General features: G+C 42.3%; 1 protein-coding gene across 5 annotated transcripts in view; it reads left to right on the top strand.

The window, feature by feature from the left end:
* The window catches only part of ERCC8 (ERCC excision repair 8, CSA ubiquitin ligase complex subunit), a 63,113-nt gene that overhangs the window by 2,090 nt on the left and 40,376 nt on the right, over positions 1 to 20,647 (top strand). For all 5 annotated transcript variants that reach the window (XR_008315625.1, XR_008315626.1, XM_053293041.1 and 2 more), the window contains exons 2-5: positions 2,463 to 2,558; positions 2,706 to 2,807; positions 10,265 to 10,388; positions 20,452 to 20,533. Coding sequence is in view for 3 of the 5 variants with exons in the window: in XM_053293041.1 (XP_053149016.1) it covers positions 2,463 to 2,558; positions 2,706 to 2,807; positions 10,265 to 10,388; positions 20,452 to 20,533 (404 nt within the window). In the remaining 2 variants the exon portion in view is untranslated. The remainder of the gene's footprint in view (positions 1 to 2,462; positions 2,559 to 2,705; positions 2,808 to 10,264; positions 10,389 to 20,451; positions 20,534 to 20,647) is intronic.

The following is a 20,647-nucleotide window of genomic DNA, read 5'->3' as shown; positions in this document are numbered from 1 at the left end:
GTATAGACTTTTGCAAATTGAAATATGGGCTCACCAAAGAAGGAAGTTTCCTTTTGTCTTTAATTTTGGCCGCTAGGGGACCTTGGATTTATTGCTATTTTTTTCCACACTAGGGTGCTATATCTTTACTTTAAATATATCATTAAAATATATCAGAAACAGAAAACCTGCAGGGGAGGTGGTTGGACCTTTAGATGATGAGGATGTGAAAGGGGTTATTAAGGAAGCTATGGAGATTGAAGAGAAGCTGAATGAGTTTTTTGCATCTGTCTTCATGGTGGAGGATTCTGCCCATGCCTGAATTAAGCTTCTCAGGCTTGAAGGCTCAAATGAAGACACAATTGAATTGGGTCAGTTTGAGGTGACAAGAGATTATCTAAACTGTCTTGAAAAATTAACAAATTGCCAGGGCCAGATGGCATCCACCCAAGAGTTCTCAAAGAACTCAAATATGAAATTGCTGATCTAGCAAAATATGTAATTTGTCCCTACAGTAAGGCTCTGTATCAGAGGACTGGAAAGTAGCCAGTGTAACTCCAGTTTTCAAAAAGGGATCCAGGGGGTACCCAGGAAATTACAGGCTGTTTAGCTTAATGTCTGTGCCAGGTAAATTGATAGAAAGCATACTTAAGGACAAAACTCTTAAACATATAGAAGAGGCCTTGCTGAAGGAGAACCACCATGGCTTCTGCAAGGCTTGCCTCAGAAACCTTTTGGAGTTCTTTGAGAGTGTTATCAGGCATGTGGATAAAGGTGATCTGATTGACATTGTATACTTGGAATTTCAAAAGGTTTTGACAAAGTTTTAATTGTTTTTACTCTGTTTTATATTTGTTGTGTTTTTAATTGTGTACACCGCCTAGAGTTATGCATATCTGGCAATAGCTTGGTGTAGTGGTTAGAGTGCTGGACTAGGACCGGGGAGACCCGAGTTCAAATCCCCATTCAGCCATGAAACTAGCTGGGTGACTCTGGGCCAGTCACTTCTCTCTCAGCCTAACCTACTTCACGGGGTTGTTGTGAGGAGAAACTCAAGTATGTAGTACACTGCTCTGGGCTCCTTGGAGGAAGAGCGGGATATAAATGTAATAATACTAATACTAATAATGATTGTTTTATTGCTGCTTCTGTGTGTTTTTATCTGTGTATAGTTTTTATGTTTGTATTTTATATATTTTAAATCAGATTTGTTGTCATATTTTTAGTTTAAAACTTTTAAAAATCATTTTTTATTATATGTTTTTTAACTTTTGTAAACCGCCTTGGGATTGTTTTTAGTGAAAGGCGGTATATAAGTGTAACAAATAAAGATAAATAAATAAATATTATAATGCCCTTATACAAATCTATGGTGTGGCCACATTTGGAGTACTGTGTACAGTTTTGGTCACCGTATCTCAAAAAGGTGTAGAACTGGAGAAGGTGCAGAAAAGGGCAACCAAGATTACCACAGACTGGAGTACCTTCCTTCTAGGGCAAGGCTACAGCATCTGCTGCTTTTTCACTTGCAAACAAGGCGACTACAGGGAAACATGATAGAGGTTATAAAATCATGAATGGAGGAGAGAGAGTTAAAAATGCATGGACTAGAGAGAATGTATAGACAGACATTTCTCTCTCATACACACAACACTAGAACCAGGGGTCATCCCTTGAAACTGATTGCCAGGATATTTAGGACCAAAAAAGATACAGTACTTTTTCACACAATCCATAATTAATCTATGGAATACTCCTCCGTAGCTTGTGGTGATGGCAACTAGCTTGGCTGGCTTTCAAGGGGGCTTAGACAAATTCGTGGGGTACAGGTCTCTCTATGGCTACTAATCTGATGGCTTTAGGCCTTCTCCAGCCTCAGAGGCAAGATGTCTCCAAAGACTAGTTGCAGGGGAGCAACAGCAGGAGAGAGGCCATGCCCTCATCTCTTGCCTGTGGGCTTTTCAGAGGCATCTGGTGGGCCACTGTGGGAGAGAAACAGGATGCTGGACTAGATGGGCCTTTGGCCTGATCCAGCAGGGCTATTCTTATGTTCTTATGCTGTTGAAAATAAAGGTTGCAATCTTAGAAGCAATTCCCACTGAGCTTATTGTGACTTACTTCCAAGAAAACCTGCATAGAATTGGTGCTCAACTCATATATTTTAGACTGAGAACTATAGAAATGTTAAAATAAATAAGTTTGTGTGTGATATAAAACCACAGATTTATTTTGGTTTCATTGTCCGCAATTCTAGCATTATATGCCTGGATACATTTAACGTTTCTGATTGTTTGATGCAGATTTAAATGTCACCTAAAGTATTCTACTAAATTGTCATGTCAGGTTTTCTAAGCCCTGAAGAGCTTCTCAGTGAGCAAAATAAAAGATCAGTGGTCGTAGAGGACCTGACACTGGCAGTTTTTGAACAGCTAGAATTTGTGTTAAAACTTGGTTGTTCATAACAGTTAACCTTTTTTTAAAAGGGTATTGAGCTTGGAGTTGAACAAGGATAAAGATATAGAAAGGATCCACGGAAGTGGCATCAGCACTCTGGATATTGAATCAGTCGAAGGACGATAGTATGTACATTATACTCTCTTTTATTACAAAGTACAAAAATGTTAAGTATGGTGCCCTTTTTAGGTATCCTAATTAATTGTGGACTAACTTTTTACTGGATTTGACAATGGCATATCTGAATTGTGGTCGTGCTTGTTTTCTTGCAGCATGTTATCAGGTGGTTCAGATGGCGTTATTGTATTGTATGACCTTGAAAACCTTAGCGGAAACCAATGCTATACATGCAAAGCACTTTGTTCTGTGGGCAGGTATGTATTCTTTACAACCAAAATCCATCTATAAACTTGTATTGTATTATTCACAATTTACTGAATATTAGTATTTTTTTCCAGCTTATTAAAATATTAGTATTTGAAGCTAATATTATAAATAATACATAGTATAAATAATTAGCATAGTATTCTTCCAAGAGTTTATGACCAGGGGTCAGCCAACCTTTCTACCACTCAGGCAAAAGGCTTAGAAGAGAAACCGGTCTTCTCTCATTTGCACTAGGATATGAAGATGGCAGGAAACAGTGGGAGTTCTCCCCTACTGCTCAAAAGGGATTTCTCCTGTTCCTCACCTTCTCAAATTTGCATTGGAAATGAGACCTCTGGGGAAGAAATTGGTGTGGTACTGGGTGTCCTGCTTGCCAGAGAGCCAGGGGCACTTTCCTCTAGCAAGCTGGCACGTGGATTTGTGGATGCCTGTTTGTGATCAACAATACGTATACTTTAACTGTGTTTCTGAAACTGGAATTTGTTCTGGAACACTTGTAGATAGTGTTGCCAGATTACTACCCTAAGAGCAAATCTGTCTTTTTAATAGCTTCATGTCAAGAAGCAACCACCCCATTTTCCCTTCATCACTACTGGGATTAGGTACTGTTCATGCGTGAGACAGGTCAGAAGTCAAACTTGCTAGTTCCTGCCACCAGAGGGCTCCAAAACCCCAGTTCCGTCCCTGTCTGCATGTGGTATGCAGGACTGAGAGTTTGCTCTCTCCGCAACGATCTTTTGACTGCTAGTTCCCTGGACTTTTTTCTTCTTTTCTCTCTGCCCCTTCCCCATCTTAGATTGAGCAAGGGTGGGAAGGGAGCATTTTTCATTTATTTTTTACCAAATTTATACCAAACAGTCTTTTTTCTTTTCTAATCCAATCAATTGGCTTTCACTTTCCCTTTTAGTTCATTTTGCTTGGATTCGGATGCTTCTGGCCCCGGTCGCCTCGATCCTCTATGAAGTGCGCTCATGCAGAGGAACTCCTAGCTGGCTCTCTTTTGGAAGGCTCACGGCCTCCCCAGCTTTTAGAGCACGGCGCCAACGCGCCCTGGGGGACACAATCAGCCACCCAAACGGAAGCCTTCCCCGCTCCTGCGGCAGCTACCCGCATGGGTTTTTTTACCCTTCATCGGTACACAGATTCCTCTGGCTGAGGAGTTGGCAAGTGGACCCCAAATCAAAGATCACTCTCACCGCCTCTCCCTACTCAGGATCCAATCTTTTTGGCCCGTTCTTGGATCCAGTCCTAGTTGAGATGAGGGATAAAAAGAAAGCAATGCCATACACACGGAGGGAGCCCAGGAGGCCCTTTTGCCCCTCTGCCTCATCCTATCATCCCCAGCAGCAATTCCACAGGGACCAAGTCCTTCAGGTCTGGAGACTACAGAGGTCAAAACTTCAGGGGGTCAGGCAGACCCCAGTGGAGGTCTCGCCACAGAGGAGCACACAGAAACCAAGGTAATAGAACCTTCAATCCTGCTCCCCCACTCAACAAAACACAATGACTCCTACCGCATAGGGGGCAGGCTCTCACAGTTTGCCCTTACCTGGATGTCCACCACATGGAACCAATGGGTACTGGACACCATTTCTCACTGTTACTCCATAGATTTCCTGTTCCTTCCACCCGACAGTTACATGGTCACCCTGCACTCCAAGAGGGTGGACAAGCACGAGCGAATGAACCAGGTGATTCAGCATCTTCTGGAGATCCATGCCATCGAACCTGTACCCTTGATGCAAAAATAATAATAATAATAATAATATGCTCAGGTGTTTATTCGCTCTTGTTTCTGTTTCCCAAAAGGGACGGCTCTTGGAGGGCAGTGTTGGACCTCAAGCATCTGAACAGGTTTGACAGGAAGAAGAAGTTCAAGATGGAATCCCTACGCTCCATCAAGGAAGCGATTCTCCCAAACGACTTCCTGGCCTCCATAGACCTCTCGGAGGCGTACCTTCATATTTCCATCCTTCCGGATCACAGGCACGTCCTTCACTTCACCTACAACAGACAACACTTCCAGTACAGAGCACTCCCCTTCAGGCTCTTCTCAGCATCGTGAATGTTCATGAAGATCATGGTGACCGTCATGGCACATCTCCGCCAACAAGGGTGTGTATATATATGTAGCTGGACGACCTTCTGATCCAGGCTCCATCCTTCCATCCTGCCCACTCACATGTCCTTCAAACCCTCAGTTGCCTAAGCAATCACAGCTTCATCGTCAACACAGAAAGGAGCCATCTCCACCCAACTCAGTCTCTACAACACCTAGGAGCAGTATTCGACACAGCCCTGGCGCTGGTTTCTTTGCCCCCAGAGAGGAAAGCCAAGCTGTCTGCTCTCATTCAACCACTCTGTCTTGCTCCTTCTGCAGACTTAATGCTCTTGTCCCAGGTCCTGGGATCAATGATAGCCTGTATAGAATGCACCCATTGACACATTTGCCAGTGCACCTCACAAGCCGAGTCAGGAAGTCCGTCCGCTGGTGGCTGTCCACAACCCTCGATCATGGCCTCCCTCTGGTGGTTCCCCATCAGATTGTCATCACTACAGATGCCAGCCTCTCAGGCTGGGGAGCGATTTGTCAGGGGCATCCAGCCCAGGGCCTATGGTCCAATGTGGAGGCAAAGAGGGGCATCAGTTGGCTGGAGCTCAGCGCAGCCAGGTGGGCCCTACTCCACTTTCATCACCTTCTGGTGGGCAGACACGTGCTGCTTTGCATGGACAACATCACGACAAAGGCCCACATCAACCACTAGGGGCACTCGCTCCAGAGCACTGATGAAAGAATCAACTCGCTTCTTCGATTGGGTGGAGGTGCATCTGTTGTCAATAATTGCAGAACATCTCCGTGGCGTAGACAATACCTAGGCAGATTGGCTCAGTCGCCAACAAGTAGATCTCGCAGAATGGTCACTCTATCCAGAAGCATTCAAGCAAATCGCCAGTCAACTGGGCTCCCTGCTAGTGGATCTCTTCGCTACCGAGACCAACACACAGCTTCCCTGCTTCTTCTCAAGGTTTCTGAGTCACCAAGCGGAGGACACAGATGCTCGCACAGCCTCCTGGCCACCAGGTCTCCTCTGTGCATTCCCTCTACCGTCCATCTTCCCGAAGGTGTTCGCAAAACTGTGCTTAGAACGCGCCGAACTCATCCTAATAGCTCTTTGTTGGCCCATATGCCCTTGGTTCCCAGATCTGCTCAACCTGTCAATCCACACTCCCGCCCCTGGTGTCTACTTCTCCACAGGGACCTCCTGGCTCAAGGTCTGATCGTCCATCCAGATCCGGGCTGGTTCCAGCTCTACACCTGGAGTTTCAGCGTGAGAAGTTGACGGCAGCGGGCTATTCCTCTCAAGTTCAGAATACCATCCTCTGCTCTCGCAAGCCCTCCACTCAGAGAATCTACCAAGCCACATGGGCTGCTTTCTCCAGATGGTCCTGCAGGCATCATCAGGACCCCCAATCAGCAGGAATCCTGGAGGTGTTGGCCTTCCTTCAAGAGGGAATAGAACTCCGGCTCAAACCCAACACACTGAAACATCATATGTCCGCCTTGGCCTTGGTACTGGACCTCTACCCTCCTGGCTCTCATACACTTCACCCCCACATTTTGTGTTTCATGTGGGGTGCCTCCAACCTGCCCTCCCCCATCCAATGCTTTCCGTCCTCGAGTCTCAACAAGGTTTTGAATGCCCTACCCAGCCACAATTCGAACCTTTGGCATTCATTACAATCAAACTCCTCATACAAGGTCCTTTTTCTGACGGCCATCACTTCTGCACATAGGGTCTCTGAATTGGGAGAGCTGTCTATACGCAAAGAACTGTGTATTTTTCAACCTGATTCGGTCGTGCTAAAACATGATCCCACCTTCCTTCCTAAGGTCAACTCTGTTTTTCACTGCTCCCAAAACATCATCCTTCCCTCTTTCTGTCCCAACCCCTGGCACCATAAAGAGAAGCTCTGGCACAAATTAGATGTGCACTGAGTGCTCTGAGCTTATTTCGAACACATCAAAGACGGGAGGTAGTCAGATTTTCTTGTTGTGTCTTTCCAGAGCCCATCTTTGAGTCAGAAGGTCTCTAAAGCCACTTTGGCGAACTGGATCAAAGCTTGCATCAAGCTGGCTTACGAAGCGCAACAGCTACCAGTCCCGACTGTGATCGCCGCTCACTCCACGCATAGTGCAGCCACGTCTGCGGTCTCTCCTCCCATGCTCCACTGGCAGACATCTTCAAGGCAGCAACATGGTCCTCTGTTACTCCGTTTATACGCCATTATAAAATCCATTTCTTATTGCTTCCGCAGGAGGTATTTGACCATACAGGTGCTTTAATGACATCCTCCCCACCCCACAGACTGCATACCGCTTGGGCATGTCCCACTAGTGATGAGCTGCAGCTCAGGGGAAAAGGAACATTGGTCTCACCTGTGAAGGGTTATTTTTCCCTGTAGCTGGAGCTCATCAGACCCTCCTGGATGTCATGTCTAGGAGCATTCGCCATTCTGGATATATGTATACAGTATATGTATGCTGCCATAACAAGGAGGGAGGCTGTTTTTTTGGGTGGTGGCAGCTCTTGGAGAATGGAGTCCATAGTTTTTCCTCTTTGGCTCTCCACCTCACTTTGACTCTATCTCCTTAACTTTTCTTCTTCTGTAGCTTTTTTACTGTTATATTACAGTTATTTCGCGGTCTCATTTACTGCACATCTTCGCTAAAGTCCCGGAACAGGGATTTTGGTGCCCTCCAGCGGCAGGAACTAGCAAGTTTGACTTCTGACCTGTCTCGAGCATGAACAGTACCTAATCCCACTAGTAATGAGCTCCAGCTACAGGGAAAAAGAACCCTTCGTAGGTAAGACCAATGTTCCTTTCTCTGTTGGTCCTTTCAGCTACCATAATTCCTTATCTGCTGTGATGCAAAAGATAGTTTCATCCTTGCTCTGGCAAATATTAGGGAAAAGCAAAAGTACCAGTGGAGGAACAGGGCAGGAACATTCACTTTTCCCTGCTCAAGAGGTGTTAAAGAGACAGTCGTGACTTCTCAGCTGCACCCTTACCTCCATAGTGGGTGCAAACAAGTTGGCATGTCTTATTGATCATGGCTATGTAAATACTTAAAACTTGGGCTGACCCAAAGGGCTGGTTCACAGGATCGTAAGAATATCAGGTAATCAGAAAATCCCAATTGCTGGCAGATGTGAACTCCCACAGAGCATGCTATGTGGGCAGCAAAAAACCTCTCTATCTCAGGTTGGCAGCATGCCAACCAACTTTTAACCCAAATCAACAGGCCAAGTTCAAATCCTAGATTACTGATCTCAGTTAAATGCCAATCTGGGATCTGAACATTTTTTTGCTGCTCACATATTATGCACTATGAGAGCCCACACTCACCAGTAAACCAAGATTTCTCAACCACCAGACATTCTTATAATCATGTGAACCCAAGAGTAGTTTGTGACCAACTCTGGTTGCTGAGAGTGGGAAGTGAGTTTGTGGGTGCTCCAGGTGCAGTTAATGTAATGTAGCAGAAAACATGATGCAGTTGCAAAAATATTTAAATTGGTTGCAAAAGTATCTGAAAACTATGCATGAAATTTCCGTACCATGTTTATTTCTCAACCAGTTTATCCACTTAATTATACTAGTGAAAAATAACTATTAATGTATTTGGGAAGTTTTACACTCTTGCAGTTGAAACTGCTGACTGTATGTGATCCTTTGTCCTTTAGTGCTTACTAGCTGAATCCGCACAGAGCATCTGTGCACTAGTGCACTCAGCCTTTGGCTCCCCTCCCCACTTGCCCATTTCTCCCCCCCCCCATCATCTGTTCTTCCCCACTCGCCAGTCGCCCGTTCTTCTTTGCCATTTCTGAGCTTGTTTGCAAAACAACACAAAATGCATTGTTTGTTTTTAAATCAAATTTTGTCTCAGCAACTGTCAGTGCCATGATGTAGCTTAAGAAGCAGGGCTGTCCCTATGCTTGATGTGTAAGTAGTGCTTTGCTCCATAGAAAGGATGTTTAAATTTGCCCAGCCTTTGGCAGATGGAAGAAATAGCTGCTGTTCTTAATCTTTCTTACCTAGGTTTTTCTAGTCAGTAGCAGTCCTCACAAGGGTGGGACTGAGTGGTACTTACCTAGGGCTTTAGCTCTTTCTCCTTTGCTAAGATGTAGTGTTAACTGCCACAGAAAATTTACTATCGGGTACAAATCAATGCTTCCGAAGGTAGTAATCACTAGTGGCCCAGTTCTGAGCAGGCTGGGACAGATAGAAGTTGGCCAGGTAATACAATCCCATCCCTAGAGCCTAATTGGGGGAGGTTGAAAGTGAGCTTCCTGTTAGCACAGAGTGGGGACCTGGAAAGAGACTATGCCACAAAGTGCTTAGAGCTGCTCGTTCCCAGGACACATCCACAAGAGTATCCCACAAAAAAGTACAGAATTGCTATTGTCATTCTGGGTGGGTGACTGGCTGTGGGGATAATACTGAAGTGGTGCCCCCTTGGGAGGGACCTGACAGGCAGCCAATTAAGCAATTAACTCATGGGTGTTTGTCTTTATGGTTCTTAGAAATAGAAGATATTATTAAAGGGAAGATCAGGGAGAGGTGGTGGGAATATTGACAGAATGGAACAATGGGGTAGAAAGTTTATTAAGCTTTTGCCCAAATTTCAGGAATTCTGAGATTCTTAGGCAGTTTGAATGAGTAGCTGAAGTCATCTTTAGTGTGCTGATGAGACAACTGTGCTTTACATCTTAATCCAGGGATTGTAAATCTTGGGTTCCCAGATGCTATTGGACTACAACTCCCATCACCCCATTACAACAGCTGTGGCTGGGATTATGGAAGTTGTAGTCTAACAACATCTGGGGACCCAAGTTTAAGAATCCCTGCCTTGATCATTATCATATGAAAAGGTGTGAGACTGGGCTTTGTAGTGTGTGTTCCATTGTCAAGACTGCAAATCTCATACTGTAGCATTGTATTAACTATAGCGTGGAAAGGAAGATCTTTATTCTAAAGCTTTGTAGTTTGGCATCCATTTGTTTTACCCCTGGTGGGTGTTTTTCAAAATAGGGAGAAAATGGTCTTGTGGGACTTCAAGGACAACTGGTTTGGATGAGAATATTTACATCCTGCAGCCTCAGTTAGTTCCCTGTCCAGTTGGTAGTATTCATAGATTCTATTTAGGCTATGGCATTAAGCCAGAGCAGTAATAGTAAAAGTAAGGTGCTTGTCTGGGATGGTTGCTGCCTGAGCTCTTCTAGACTTTCTCCTCTGTTTGAACCATCACAAAAGGAGGTTTAGCTCTCTCCCTTCAAAGATTGCTTCTTAGGGCTGGGATAGACCCTCACAGATTTTCAGGTTTGTTGCATATAGTTATGGTTGCCTGTCTAAACTTTATTCTTCTATTCCTGCATTGTAGAAGCCATCCTGATGTGCACCAATTCAGCGTGGAGACAGTACAGTGGTACCCTCATGACACTGGCATGTTTACATCAAGCTCATTTGATAAAACACTAAAAATATGGGACACAAACACGTTACAAGTAAGTCACAGATCTGGTCTAGTCTAGCTAAATTTGGTTTGAGGTGCTGAGCATTTTAATATTGCTGTATATATTGTTTTGTTTAATAAATTGTTTTAAAGTCTTTTAATTGGTTTTAAATGGTTCTGAATTGTTGTAAAATTGTTTTTATATTGTTTAAAGCAGTGTGTTTTACATAGTGTTTGTGTTTATGTTTTTTTAAACTTTCGTTGTGCACTGCCCAGAGCCTTTGAATGGGGCGGTCTAGAAATGTTATTAATAATAATAAATAATAATAATAATAAATGCAAAGACCATCCTTTGGTTCAGGACTTCCAGGGCAGCATACAGCAAAAGCAATAAACACAGCGCAAGAAAGCTTTGTATAAAGCTAGTACAGTTGAAAGTGTCCAGGTTTAACAGTGAAAGAAACTTCTTGGCATTCTAGCACCTAGTGGGGTTTTGCAGAGAGCACTAGAGAGAGAGCACTGCCTAGAGAGCACTTGTAGCAGGATCCAGTATGACAAGTAGCAGGCACCAGGGATTGATCTAAGATCCATGTGTGGCAAGGAAAAATCCATCCTGAGACACATAAAGTGAGCCATATGAAAAGTCAGCTAATAAGCTTTTCACATAAACAAATGCGAAAAAGTTTGATATGCATACAGGAGAACGTCAATATTTGCCAAGTTCCATTCCCTGCTGCAATTGCAGATATGGAAACCATGAATACCGATTCATTGGGGCTATAGGATCATGGAGGTTAGGTTCCTGGAGGTCAAGAAAATCACCAAAAATTGGCCAAATTTCAGAGAGAAGCTTCCTACCCGTGCTGGTGGTCCCCTTTAGTTGATCTGTGCCCCTGAATGGCTAAAAATCAGCCAAAAACTGCGGGTTTAAAAGAAATTAAATTGTTTTAAGGAGCCATTTTGAGGTTCCCGAACACAAAATGCTTGCAGGAAATGATCTCCGAGGTCATTTCTGGCCACCCCCAACCCACGGATATGCAAAATTAACCTCTTATTTGCCTATTTCCCCCCTCATATACCAAGGTTGGGTGTCGGTTACCCGACCGCAGATACATTAATCCATGGATATTGAGGTTGTTCTGTATTCTAAGAAATTTTCCCCAGGAAATTAAAGGTAACAACCAATAAAGAAATTCCTCGGCAGAGTAATCTCCCCATTCAAGCGCAAAACCCATTTCCTGCTCTTGATTAGCCTTGAAGACTAGAACCTCATGATTACAGCTCTAACCTTAAGCAATTCAGCTTATTTGAATTGTAAGCCTAGTCTCATCCCTCTCATCGATACTCAAGATAAGACTTCTTACTTTAAAAGGTGGAAGACACTCAATCCTTCTGTCAAAAACATTCAGTCTTTAGGGTATACAGCCTCCTCTCAGAGTTAGTACTTTGTTCAGCGTTAGTGGCTGCATACCGTTCGATATTTCATGTGCCAACTTTACTCAGTGCTTTGTCCAACCTTCTAACCCCATTTGGATTTATCTTCATGTTGCTGTTAACATAAGAACAGCCCTGCTCGATCAGGCACAAGGCCCATCTAGTCCAGCATCCTGTTTTACACAGTGGCCCACCACATGACTCTGGGGAGCCCACAGGCAAGAGGTATGTGCATGCCCTCTCTCCTGCTGTTGCTCCCCTGCAACTGGTATTGAGAGGCATCGTGCCTCTGAGGCTGGAGATAGCCCACAGCCATCAGACTAGTAGCTATTGATAGACCTGTCCTCCATGAATCTGTCTAAACCCCTTTTAAAGCCATCCGAGCTGGTTTCCATCACCACATCCCATGGCAAGGAATTCCATAGATTAATTATGTGCTGTGTGAACAAGTACTTCCATTTGTCAGTCCTAAATTTCCCAACCTTCAGTTTCATGGGGTGACTCCTGGTTCTAGTGTTGTGAGAGGGGGATAAATATTTCTCTGTCTACCCTCTCCAATCCATGCATAATTTTATATGCTTCAATCATGTCTCCCCTTAATTGCCTCTTTTCCAAGGTAAAGAGCCCCAGATGCTGTAGCCTAGCCTCATAAGGAAGGTGCTCCTGGCCCCTGATCATTTTGATTGCCCTCTTCTGCGCCTTTTCCAGTTCTACAATATCCTTCTTAAGATACGGTGACCAAAGCTGTATGCAGTACTCCAGGTGTGGCCGCACCATAGATTTTTATAAGGGCATTATAATATTAGCATTTTTATTTTCAATCCCACTCCTGATGATTCCTAGCGTGGAATTAGCTTTTTTCACAGCTGCCGCTCACTGAGACAACACTTTCAATGACCTGTCCACCACGACCCCAAGATCTCTCTCCTGGTCAGTCACCGACAGCTCAGATCCCATCAGCGTATACGTGAAGTTGGTGTTTTTTGCCCCCCAGTGTGCATCACTTTACACTTGCTTACATTGAACTGCATTTGCCATTTTGTCGCCCAGTTCCCCAGTTTGGAGAGATCCTTTTGGAGTTCCTCACAATCCATTGTGGATTTCACTACCCTAAATAGTTTAGTGTCATCTGCAAATTTGGCCATTTCGCTGGTCACCTCAACTTCTAGATCATTTATAAACAAGCTAAGGAGCTCTGGTCCCAGTACTGATTCCTGCGGGACCCCACTTCCTACCTCTCTCCATTGTGAAAACTGTCAATTTGGGCAGGACTTCCATTTTCTGAAGGAAGTCTTCTTCCCTTTCATAGCTTCCCTGACTCTACTTGTTAGCCACGTTGGCATCCTCCTGAACTTGGTGGTACCTTTCCTCCTTCTTGGTATACATCCCAACTGTGTTTCTAATGCTGTGGTTTTAAATAAGTTCTATGCTTTCTGGAGTGATTTGACCCTCCTGACTTTCCCTTTCAACTTCCTTCTTACCAGTCCCCTCATTTTTGAGAAGTTTCCTCTTCTGAAGTCCAACGCATCTGTGCTAGACTTCCTTGACAATTCTCCACTCGCATATAAGCTGAATTGGATTACACTATGGTCACTGCTACCTAATGGTTCTGCAACTCTGACATCTCGCACCAGGTCCTGGGCACCACACAAGATTAAATCCAAAGTCACCATGTCTCTGGATGGTTCTGTGACTAACTGTTCTAAGGCACAGTCATTTAGCCCATCTAGAAATTTGGACTCTCTGTCATTACCTGAATGTGAATTTACCCAGTCTATTTGTGGGTAGTTGAAGTCACCCATTATTACTGCCCTGTCTCTCTTTGAAGCCTTTCTTATTTGCTTCTCCAACTCCAGGTCACTCTCAGTGCTTTGATCTGGAGGGCGATAGCACGTCCCTAGTAACACATTTCCTTTCAGTCCTCATAATGTTACCTATAATAATTCTGTGGAAGACTCTGGTCCACCTAGGTTTTCTAGCTTATTGGAATCTATCCCTGCTTTGATATACAGTGCCACTCCTCCCCCAACCCTCCCCTCCCTGTCCCTTCTATAGAGTTTATATCCAGGAATAATCGTGTCCCACTGGTTCTCACCATTCCACCAGGTTTCTGTTACACCCACTAGATCTATGTTCTCATTAGTAACCAAGTACTCTAGCTCACCCATCTTAGCTCAGAGGCTTCTGGCACTGGTATACAGACACCTATATGCCGGGTTCCTCACCTGGTGTTGGCATGTGCTATCCCCCCTTACCAACGTTTGACTTATTTGCCAAGCTGTCCTGTGTTTCTTTCTGCTCAACTCCTGGCTCTACTCTGTCCCCTTCTGGTTTATCCAAAACATGTTCACCCTCACACCTTCGAGGATTTTGCCGGCCAAAGCAGATGCCACCCTGTTCCTGCTGGCAATCCCCTGGGCATCATTTTAAAAGCTGCTCTGTGACCTTCTTGATTTTTAGCTCCAGCAGTCTGGTTCCATTTTGTTTCAAGTGGAGCCCATCCCTTTTGTACAGGCTTCACTTTCCCCAAAATGTATCCCAGTGCCTAATGAATCTAAACCCCTCCTCCCGGCAACACTATCTCATCCACGCATTGAGATCCCTCAGCTTCGCCTCTCTCGCTGTCCCTGAACGTGGAACAGGTAGCACTTCAGAGAACACTACCCTGAGAGTCCTGGACTTCAGTATGTTACCTAGCAGCCTAAATTTGGCTTCCAGAACCTCCCGACTGCATTTCCCAACATCATTGGTGCCAATGTGCACCACGATAGCTGACTCCTCCCCAGCACTGCCCAACAATTAGAAAGAAGGGAGAAGAATGCTAAGGTGGTTAGCTAGGCTGGATGAATATAGGTAATTAGTTAAATAATTATTTGGTTATTAAGGAATATTGGGCTGGAATGGAGAGAGGGCGAGCTGATGTTCCCCCCACCCAAAACCGTTAGAGGATTTGTTTCCTCTGCAACAATGTTTGCTTTCGGTCTGAATGGGGGAAGCATATGTTTAAAAGGAACAGTTAAATATATTATGTTACATTCTATAGATAGATATACTAAGATATAAATGGGTGATTTGAGAGGATTGGAATTGTCTAGTTTATGGAAATTAAATAATTATTGTCAGCAAGGACTAAGGATTAAAAATGAGTGATCAGTGTACAGTTGTTTCTTTAATCATGAGAGGTTTGGGGGATCCAATTAAAAGGACCAAGATATCTAATCATATTAAATCATTTAAACCAGTTGTGGTCTTTTTGCAAGAGACTTGTAAGATAGATGGTATTGCTGATAGATATTTTGGAAAACCATTTTTTGCTCAAGGGAAGGGAACAAGGCAAGAAGGGCTGGTATTTTATTTAAAGCTAACATTGATCTTGTTATTAAAAAAATTTTGAAAGATAAGGATGGAAGATATATTTTTATTAAGTGGAAGTTGTACAATAAGGATATTACTTGGGCCTCTATTTATGCTCCAGATCAGAGACCGATTAAAAACATAAGAACAGCCCTGCTGGATCAGGCCCAAGGCCCATCTAATCCAGCATCCTGTTTCGCACAGTGGCCCCCCAGATGCCGCTGGAAGCCATCGGCAGGAGTTGAGGGCATGCCCTCTCTCCTGCTGTTACTCCCCTGCAACTGGTACTCAAAGGCATCCTTCCTTTTGAGGCTGGAGGTGACCCACACCCCTCCAACTAGTAGCCATTGATAGACCTCTCTTCCATGAAGTTATCCAAACCCTTCTTAAAGCCATCCAGGTTGTTGGCTGTCACCACATCTTGTGGCAGATAATTCCACAAGTGAATTATGCGTTGTATGAAAAAGTACTTCTGTTTGTTGGTCTTAGATTTCCCGGCAATCAATATCATGGGATGACCCCTGGTTCTAGTGTTACGGGAGAGGGAGAAGAATTTATTTCTATCCACTTTCTCCACACCATGCATGATTTTATAGACCTCTATCATGTCTCCCCGCAGTCATCTTTTTTCTAAACTAAAAAGCCCCAGGTGTTGTAGTCTTGCCTCATAAGAAAAGTGCTCTATGCCCCTGATCATCTTGGTTGCCCTCTTCTGCACCTTTTCCAGTTTAACAATGTCCTTTTTTAGATATGGTGACCAGAGTTGTACACAGTACTCCAAGTGTGGTCGCACCATAGTTTTGTACAAGAGCATTATAATATTAGCCGCTTTGTTTTCAGTCCTCTTCCCAATGATCCCTAGCATGGAATTTGCCTTTTTCACAGCTGCCGCACATTGAGTCGACACTTTCAGTGAGCTGTCCACCATGACCCCAAGATCCCTCTCCTGGTCAGTCACCGACAGCTCAGATCCCATCAGCATATACTTGAAGTTGGGGTTTTTCATCCCAGTGTGCATCACTTTACACTTTCCAACATTGAACCGCATTTGCCACTCTGTCGCCCACTCCCCCAGTTTGGAGAGATCCTTTTGGAGCGCCTCACAATCCATTTTAGATTTCACTACCCGAAAGAGTTTGGTATCATCTGCAAATTTGGCCACCTCGCTGCTTACCCCTGCTTCTAGATCATTTATGAATAAATTAAAAAGCACAGGTCCCAGTACAGATCCCTGGGGGACCCCATGTCTTACTTCCCTCCATTGGGAAAACTCTCCATTTATACCTACCCTCTGTTTCCTGTCTTTCAACCAGTTAGCAATCCACACATGTACTTGTCCCCTTATCCCATGACCGCTAAGTTTTCTTAGGAGTCTTTGATGAGGAACTTTGTTAAAAGCTTTTTTAAAGTCCAGGTATACTATGTCAACTGGATCACCTTGATCCACACACTTGTTGACACTCTCAAAGAACTCCAAAAGGTTGGTGAGGCAAGATTTACCTTTGTGGAAGCCATGCTGGTTCACTCCCAGCAGTGCCTGTTCTTCTATGTGCTTTACAATTTTATCCTTGAGGATGCTTTCTATCAATTTGCCTGGAATGGACATTAAGCTGGATCGATAGCCCCTGGATCCCTTTTGACTTCCTTTAGAGGACAATGAGGACAATGAAAAGGTTTGCTGGTACTAATATAGTGTTGGTGGGGTGGGGATTTCAATATTGATGCTACTAAGTCATCTAATGCAAATAAATCAAGATCTTTACAATATAAGAAACAAGCCTCATTGTCATTGAATTTCCAATGACTGATGCATAAATATGAGCTTATAGATACTCGACGAATGTTAAACGACTCTGCAAAAAGTTTTATCTTTTTTCAGGAAGACCCCTATCTTATTCTAGATTAGATTATATATGGGTGTCTAACACTTTGTTAACTCAGTTTCATAAAGGAGAAATTGGACCCATACTTGTCTCGGATCATGCCCCAGTGATCTTTAAATTTAAATTAGAGGAGAAAATTTTATTCTCACCAGTTTGGCATTTTAAACCTAGATTACTTGTGGACTGTGTGGCAAAGCAACAATTGGCCCAAACAGTAAGAATCTTTGTTAATGAAGATAAGGAGCATACATCACTAGTAATGAGGTGGGATGCAATGAAAGCTGTGATTAGAGGGGAGTGCATTAATCAGATGAGCAGGATTAAAAAACAATCAACACAAATGAGTGATAAACTAGAGTTGGAGATTAAACACTTATTGGCAATATTTAATAAAACAGGGTCTGTTAATACCTTTAAGCAAATAGAGAAGAAAAGGAAGGAGCTCGAGGTTTTGGAAACGACAAAAATTTCTACTCAACTAATTTATTTAAAACAAAGATATTATGAATATGATAATAAAAATACAAGATTAGCCTGTAAATTAAAGAAAGTTAAGAAGAGGCTTATAAAAGTAATAAAGGATGGTAAATGTCGAACCATCACTAATACTAAATATATTAGTGATCAGTTTGTTAAGTTCTTTGAACAATTATATAATTCTCATAACCCAACGCAAGGGAAAATTCTTACCTATTTAGATAAGATTAATGCCCCACAATTAACTCCAGAGGATATTAAAATTTTGGATGCACCATTTACTGAGGCAGAAGTTCTTGAGGTTTTTAAAACAATGCAGAATCACAAATCAGGACCGGATGGTTTGATAGGGGAATCTTTTATGGAATTTAAAGAAATTATTATACCTGAGTTTGTAATTTTAGTTAGTGTGCTACATCAGGGAGCGTGTCCCCCACCCTCGTGCTATGATTCAAAAATAACGTTAATTCCCCAAATAGGTAGAGATTTACAATAAGTCAGTACTTATAGGCCAAATTCTCTACTTAATGTTGATTACACTAAATTATTGGCAAATCAACTTATTAATTATTCACAAAATTGTTCATATAGATCAATCTGGGTTCATTCCTAGGAGAAATATATTTAATTCTATAAGAAAGTTATTAAATATTATCTATGCTTCTAAAGTTAAGTCAACCTCTCTATCAGTATATTCTATAGACATACTTAAAGCTTTTAATTGTTTGGAGCCAATCTTTTAAAAATATGTTTGAAAGAAATTTAAATTCGGCTCTGTTTTCTATAATATGATTGATCAGATTTATTGTTCAACTAAAGCCCAAATTAGAATTAACAAGTTTGATTCTGAGTGGTTTTCAGTGTCTAGGGGTGCTAAACAAGGATGCCCCTTATCACCTCTTTTATTTAATTTGGCATTAGAAATGTTACCAATTGCGTTGCGAGCAAATAATCAAATTAAAGGATTTAAATTAGGAAACAACACATATTTATTAAATCTATTTGCCGATGATACGGTATTAACTCTTGCAGAACCTAGTCAGTTTATTGAATATTTAAAGGAAGAATAATATGAATTTGTGGAGGTATCAGGGTTAACTGTCAATTTTAATAAATCTCGATTGGTGTTTTTCCTTACACCCCCTCACTATGCAAAAGAAAGTTTCTAGTGATTTAGGGATCCCAATAATGTATAAATCGATTAACTATTTAGGCATTAATGTAACTGAAAATATTAATAAACTATTTAATAGAAACTTTAGGCCAGTTTGGAAAAAAATAAATAAGGATATGAATCACTGGAAAAGATTAAATTAATATATTGGGAAGAATAGCAGTAATAAAAATGAAAGTTCTTTCTAAACTTAATTTTTATTTCAATCACTTCCTGTGGAAATCCCAGATAAAATATTTAGGTTATGGCAAAAAATAAAATTGAGAGGTTTTGCTTTAATACAAAAAAATTGAGACTAAATAGAAAGATAATGTATAGACCTCAAAAACAAGCCAGGTGGGGACCTCCAAAACTAAAATTTTATTATCAAGCTGCCCAACTAAGTCATATGATTGCATTTATAATGGTTGATGTATCAAAGCAGTGGATACAAATAGAAGAGAAACAGGAATCAGAAGGACTCTTAAGACAAATAATTTTCCACCCAAGGAAATTTAAAGAGGTTAAGGAAATTAAAAATGTATTCACTAGAAATATACTTCAGATGTGGAAAGAAAAATTCACAACATTGATAAGAGATATTTCTCCATTAACACCTTGATTAACATATCTGGATACTGGGGTAGATAAATATGGATTGGATTATTTAAAGATGTTGAAGGAAAAGAATTTTTATAGAATAAGAGACTTCTATAGAAATAAGAGGTTATACAAGAAGTTGACAAACATTGAAATACAACAAACGGGATCTCAAATACCTTGGTTAGTTTGATTTCAAATTAGATCCATATTGATGGATAGTAGCGTTGATAGTTTAGCTACTCACTCACAAATTTTGAGAAGTTAATACTCAGTTGTTTGGATCAGCCTAAAGGGATAAGCTCCAATATATAATTTTTTAAATACAAATAGAGATTGGAGATCCCCCAATAGGTTTGAGGAATGCATGGGAAATGGATCTAGGTAAAAATATAGAGGAGATGCACTGGCAATCATGATGGAGGACAGGGGGTTCTCTCTCAGTCTCTGTTCAAGAACTTCACTCAAAAATCCTACATCACCGGTATTTAACACCTTCAGTATTAGCCTGATTTTCTCAACAAAATTCCATACAATGTTGGAGGGGCTGTAAACAGAAATAGCAATAGCAATAGCAATAGCACTTACATTTATATACCGCTCTGTAGCTGGAAGCTCTCTAAGCGGTTTACAATGATTTAGCATATTGCCCCCAACATTCTGGGTACTCATTTTACCGACCTCGGAAGGATGGAAGGCTGAGTCAACCTTGAGCCCCTGGTCAGGATCGAACTTTTAACCTTCTGGTTACAGGGCGGCAGTTTTACCACTGCGCCACCAGGTGCCAGGGAGGGAATATGGAACCTTCTGCATGCAAGCCTGCAGGTGCTCTTCCCAAAGTAGCCCCATCCCCAAATGGGAATATCTTACAGTACTCACATGTGTTGTCTTCCATCCAAATGCAAACTAGGGTAGGCCTTGCTTAGCAAAGGGGACAATTCATGTTTTTTAAAAATGGCTGAGCAATTGTAGACAAGGGCTTGGATCCAATGGTATAATAGTGCATATTCATTTCCACACATGTAAAGAGGTTCCACTTTATGCTGATTTCCTGCCACAGCTCCCAGTGTCACATCCTGTGCCATTCCAAAAGGTCCTGTCATTCCACAAGCGGAACTCTGCTCCTGGTTTGTTGGGTCCAAGCCGTTAGTTTTAAATTCCTGTTATGATGTGGTTCCGGACAAAAGCTTAATATATTGTCTTTCAATTGGCAGCCTGCAGATGTGTTTAATTTTGAGACAACTGTGTACAGTCATCACATGTCTCCTGTGGCTACCAAGCATTGCTTAATTGCAGGTTTGTGTTCCTTTTAAATACCTTTTTAAAAAAAACAAGTTATAATTATCTAAATCGAGTGTCTTCATTTTTTGTAAATGGTTTATACATGAGACCACATTTCATCTTAAACCA

Source organism: Hemicordylus capensis, chromosome 2, assembly GCF_027244095.1.
Source record: "Hemicordylus capensis ecotype Gifberg chromosome 2, rHemCap1.1.pri, whole genome shotgun sequence".
Lineage (NCBI taxonomy): Eukaryota > Metazoa > Chordata > Lepidosauria > Squamata > Cordylidae > Hemicordylus > Hemicordylus capensis.
This window is presented reverse-complemented; position numbering and strand designations above follow the sequence as displayed.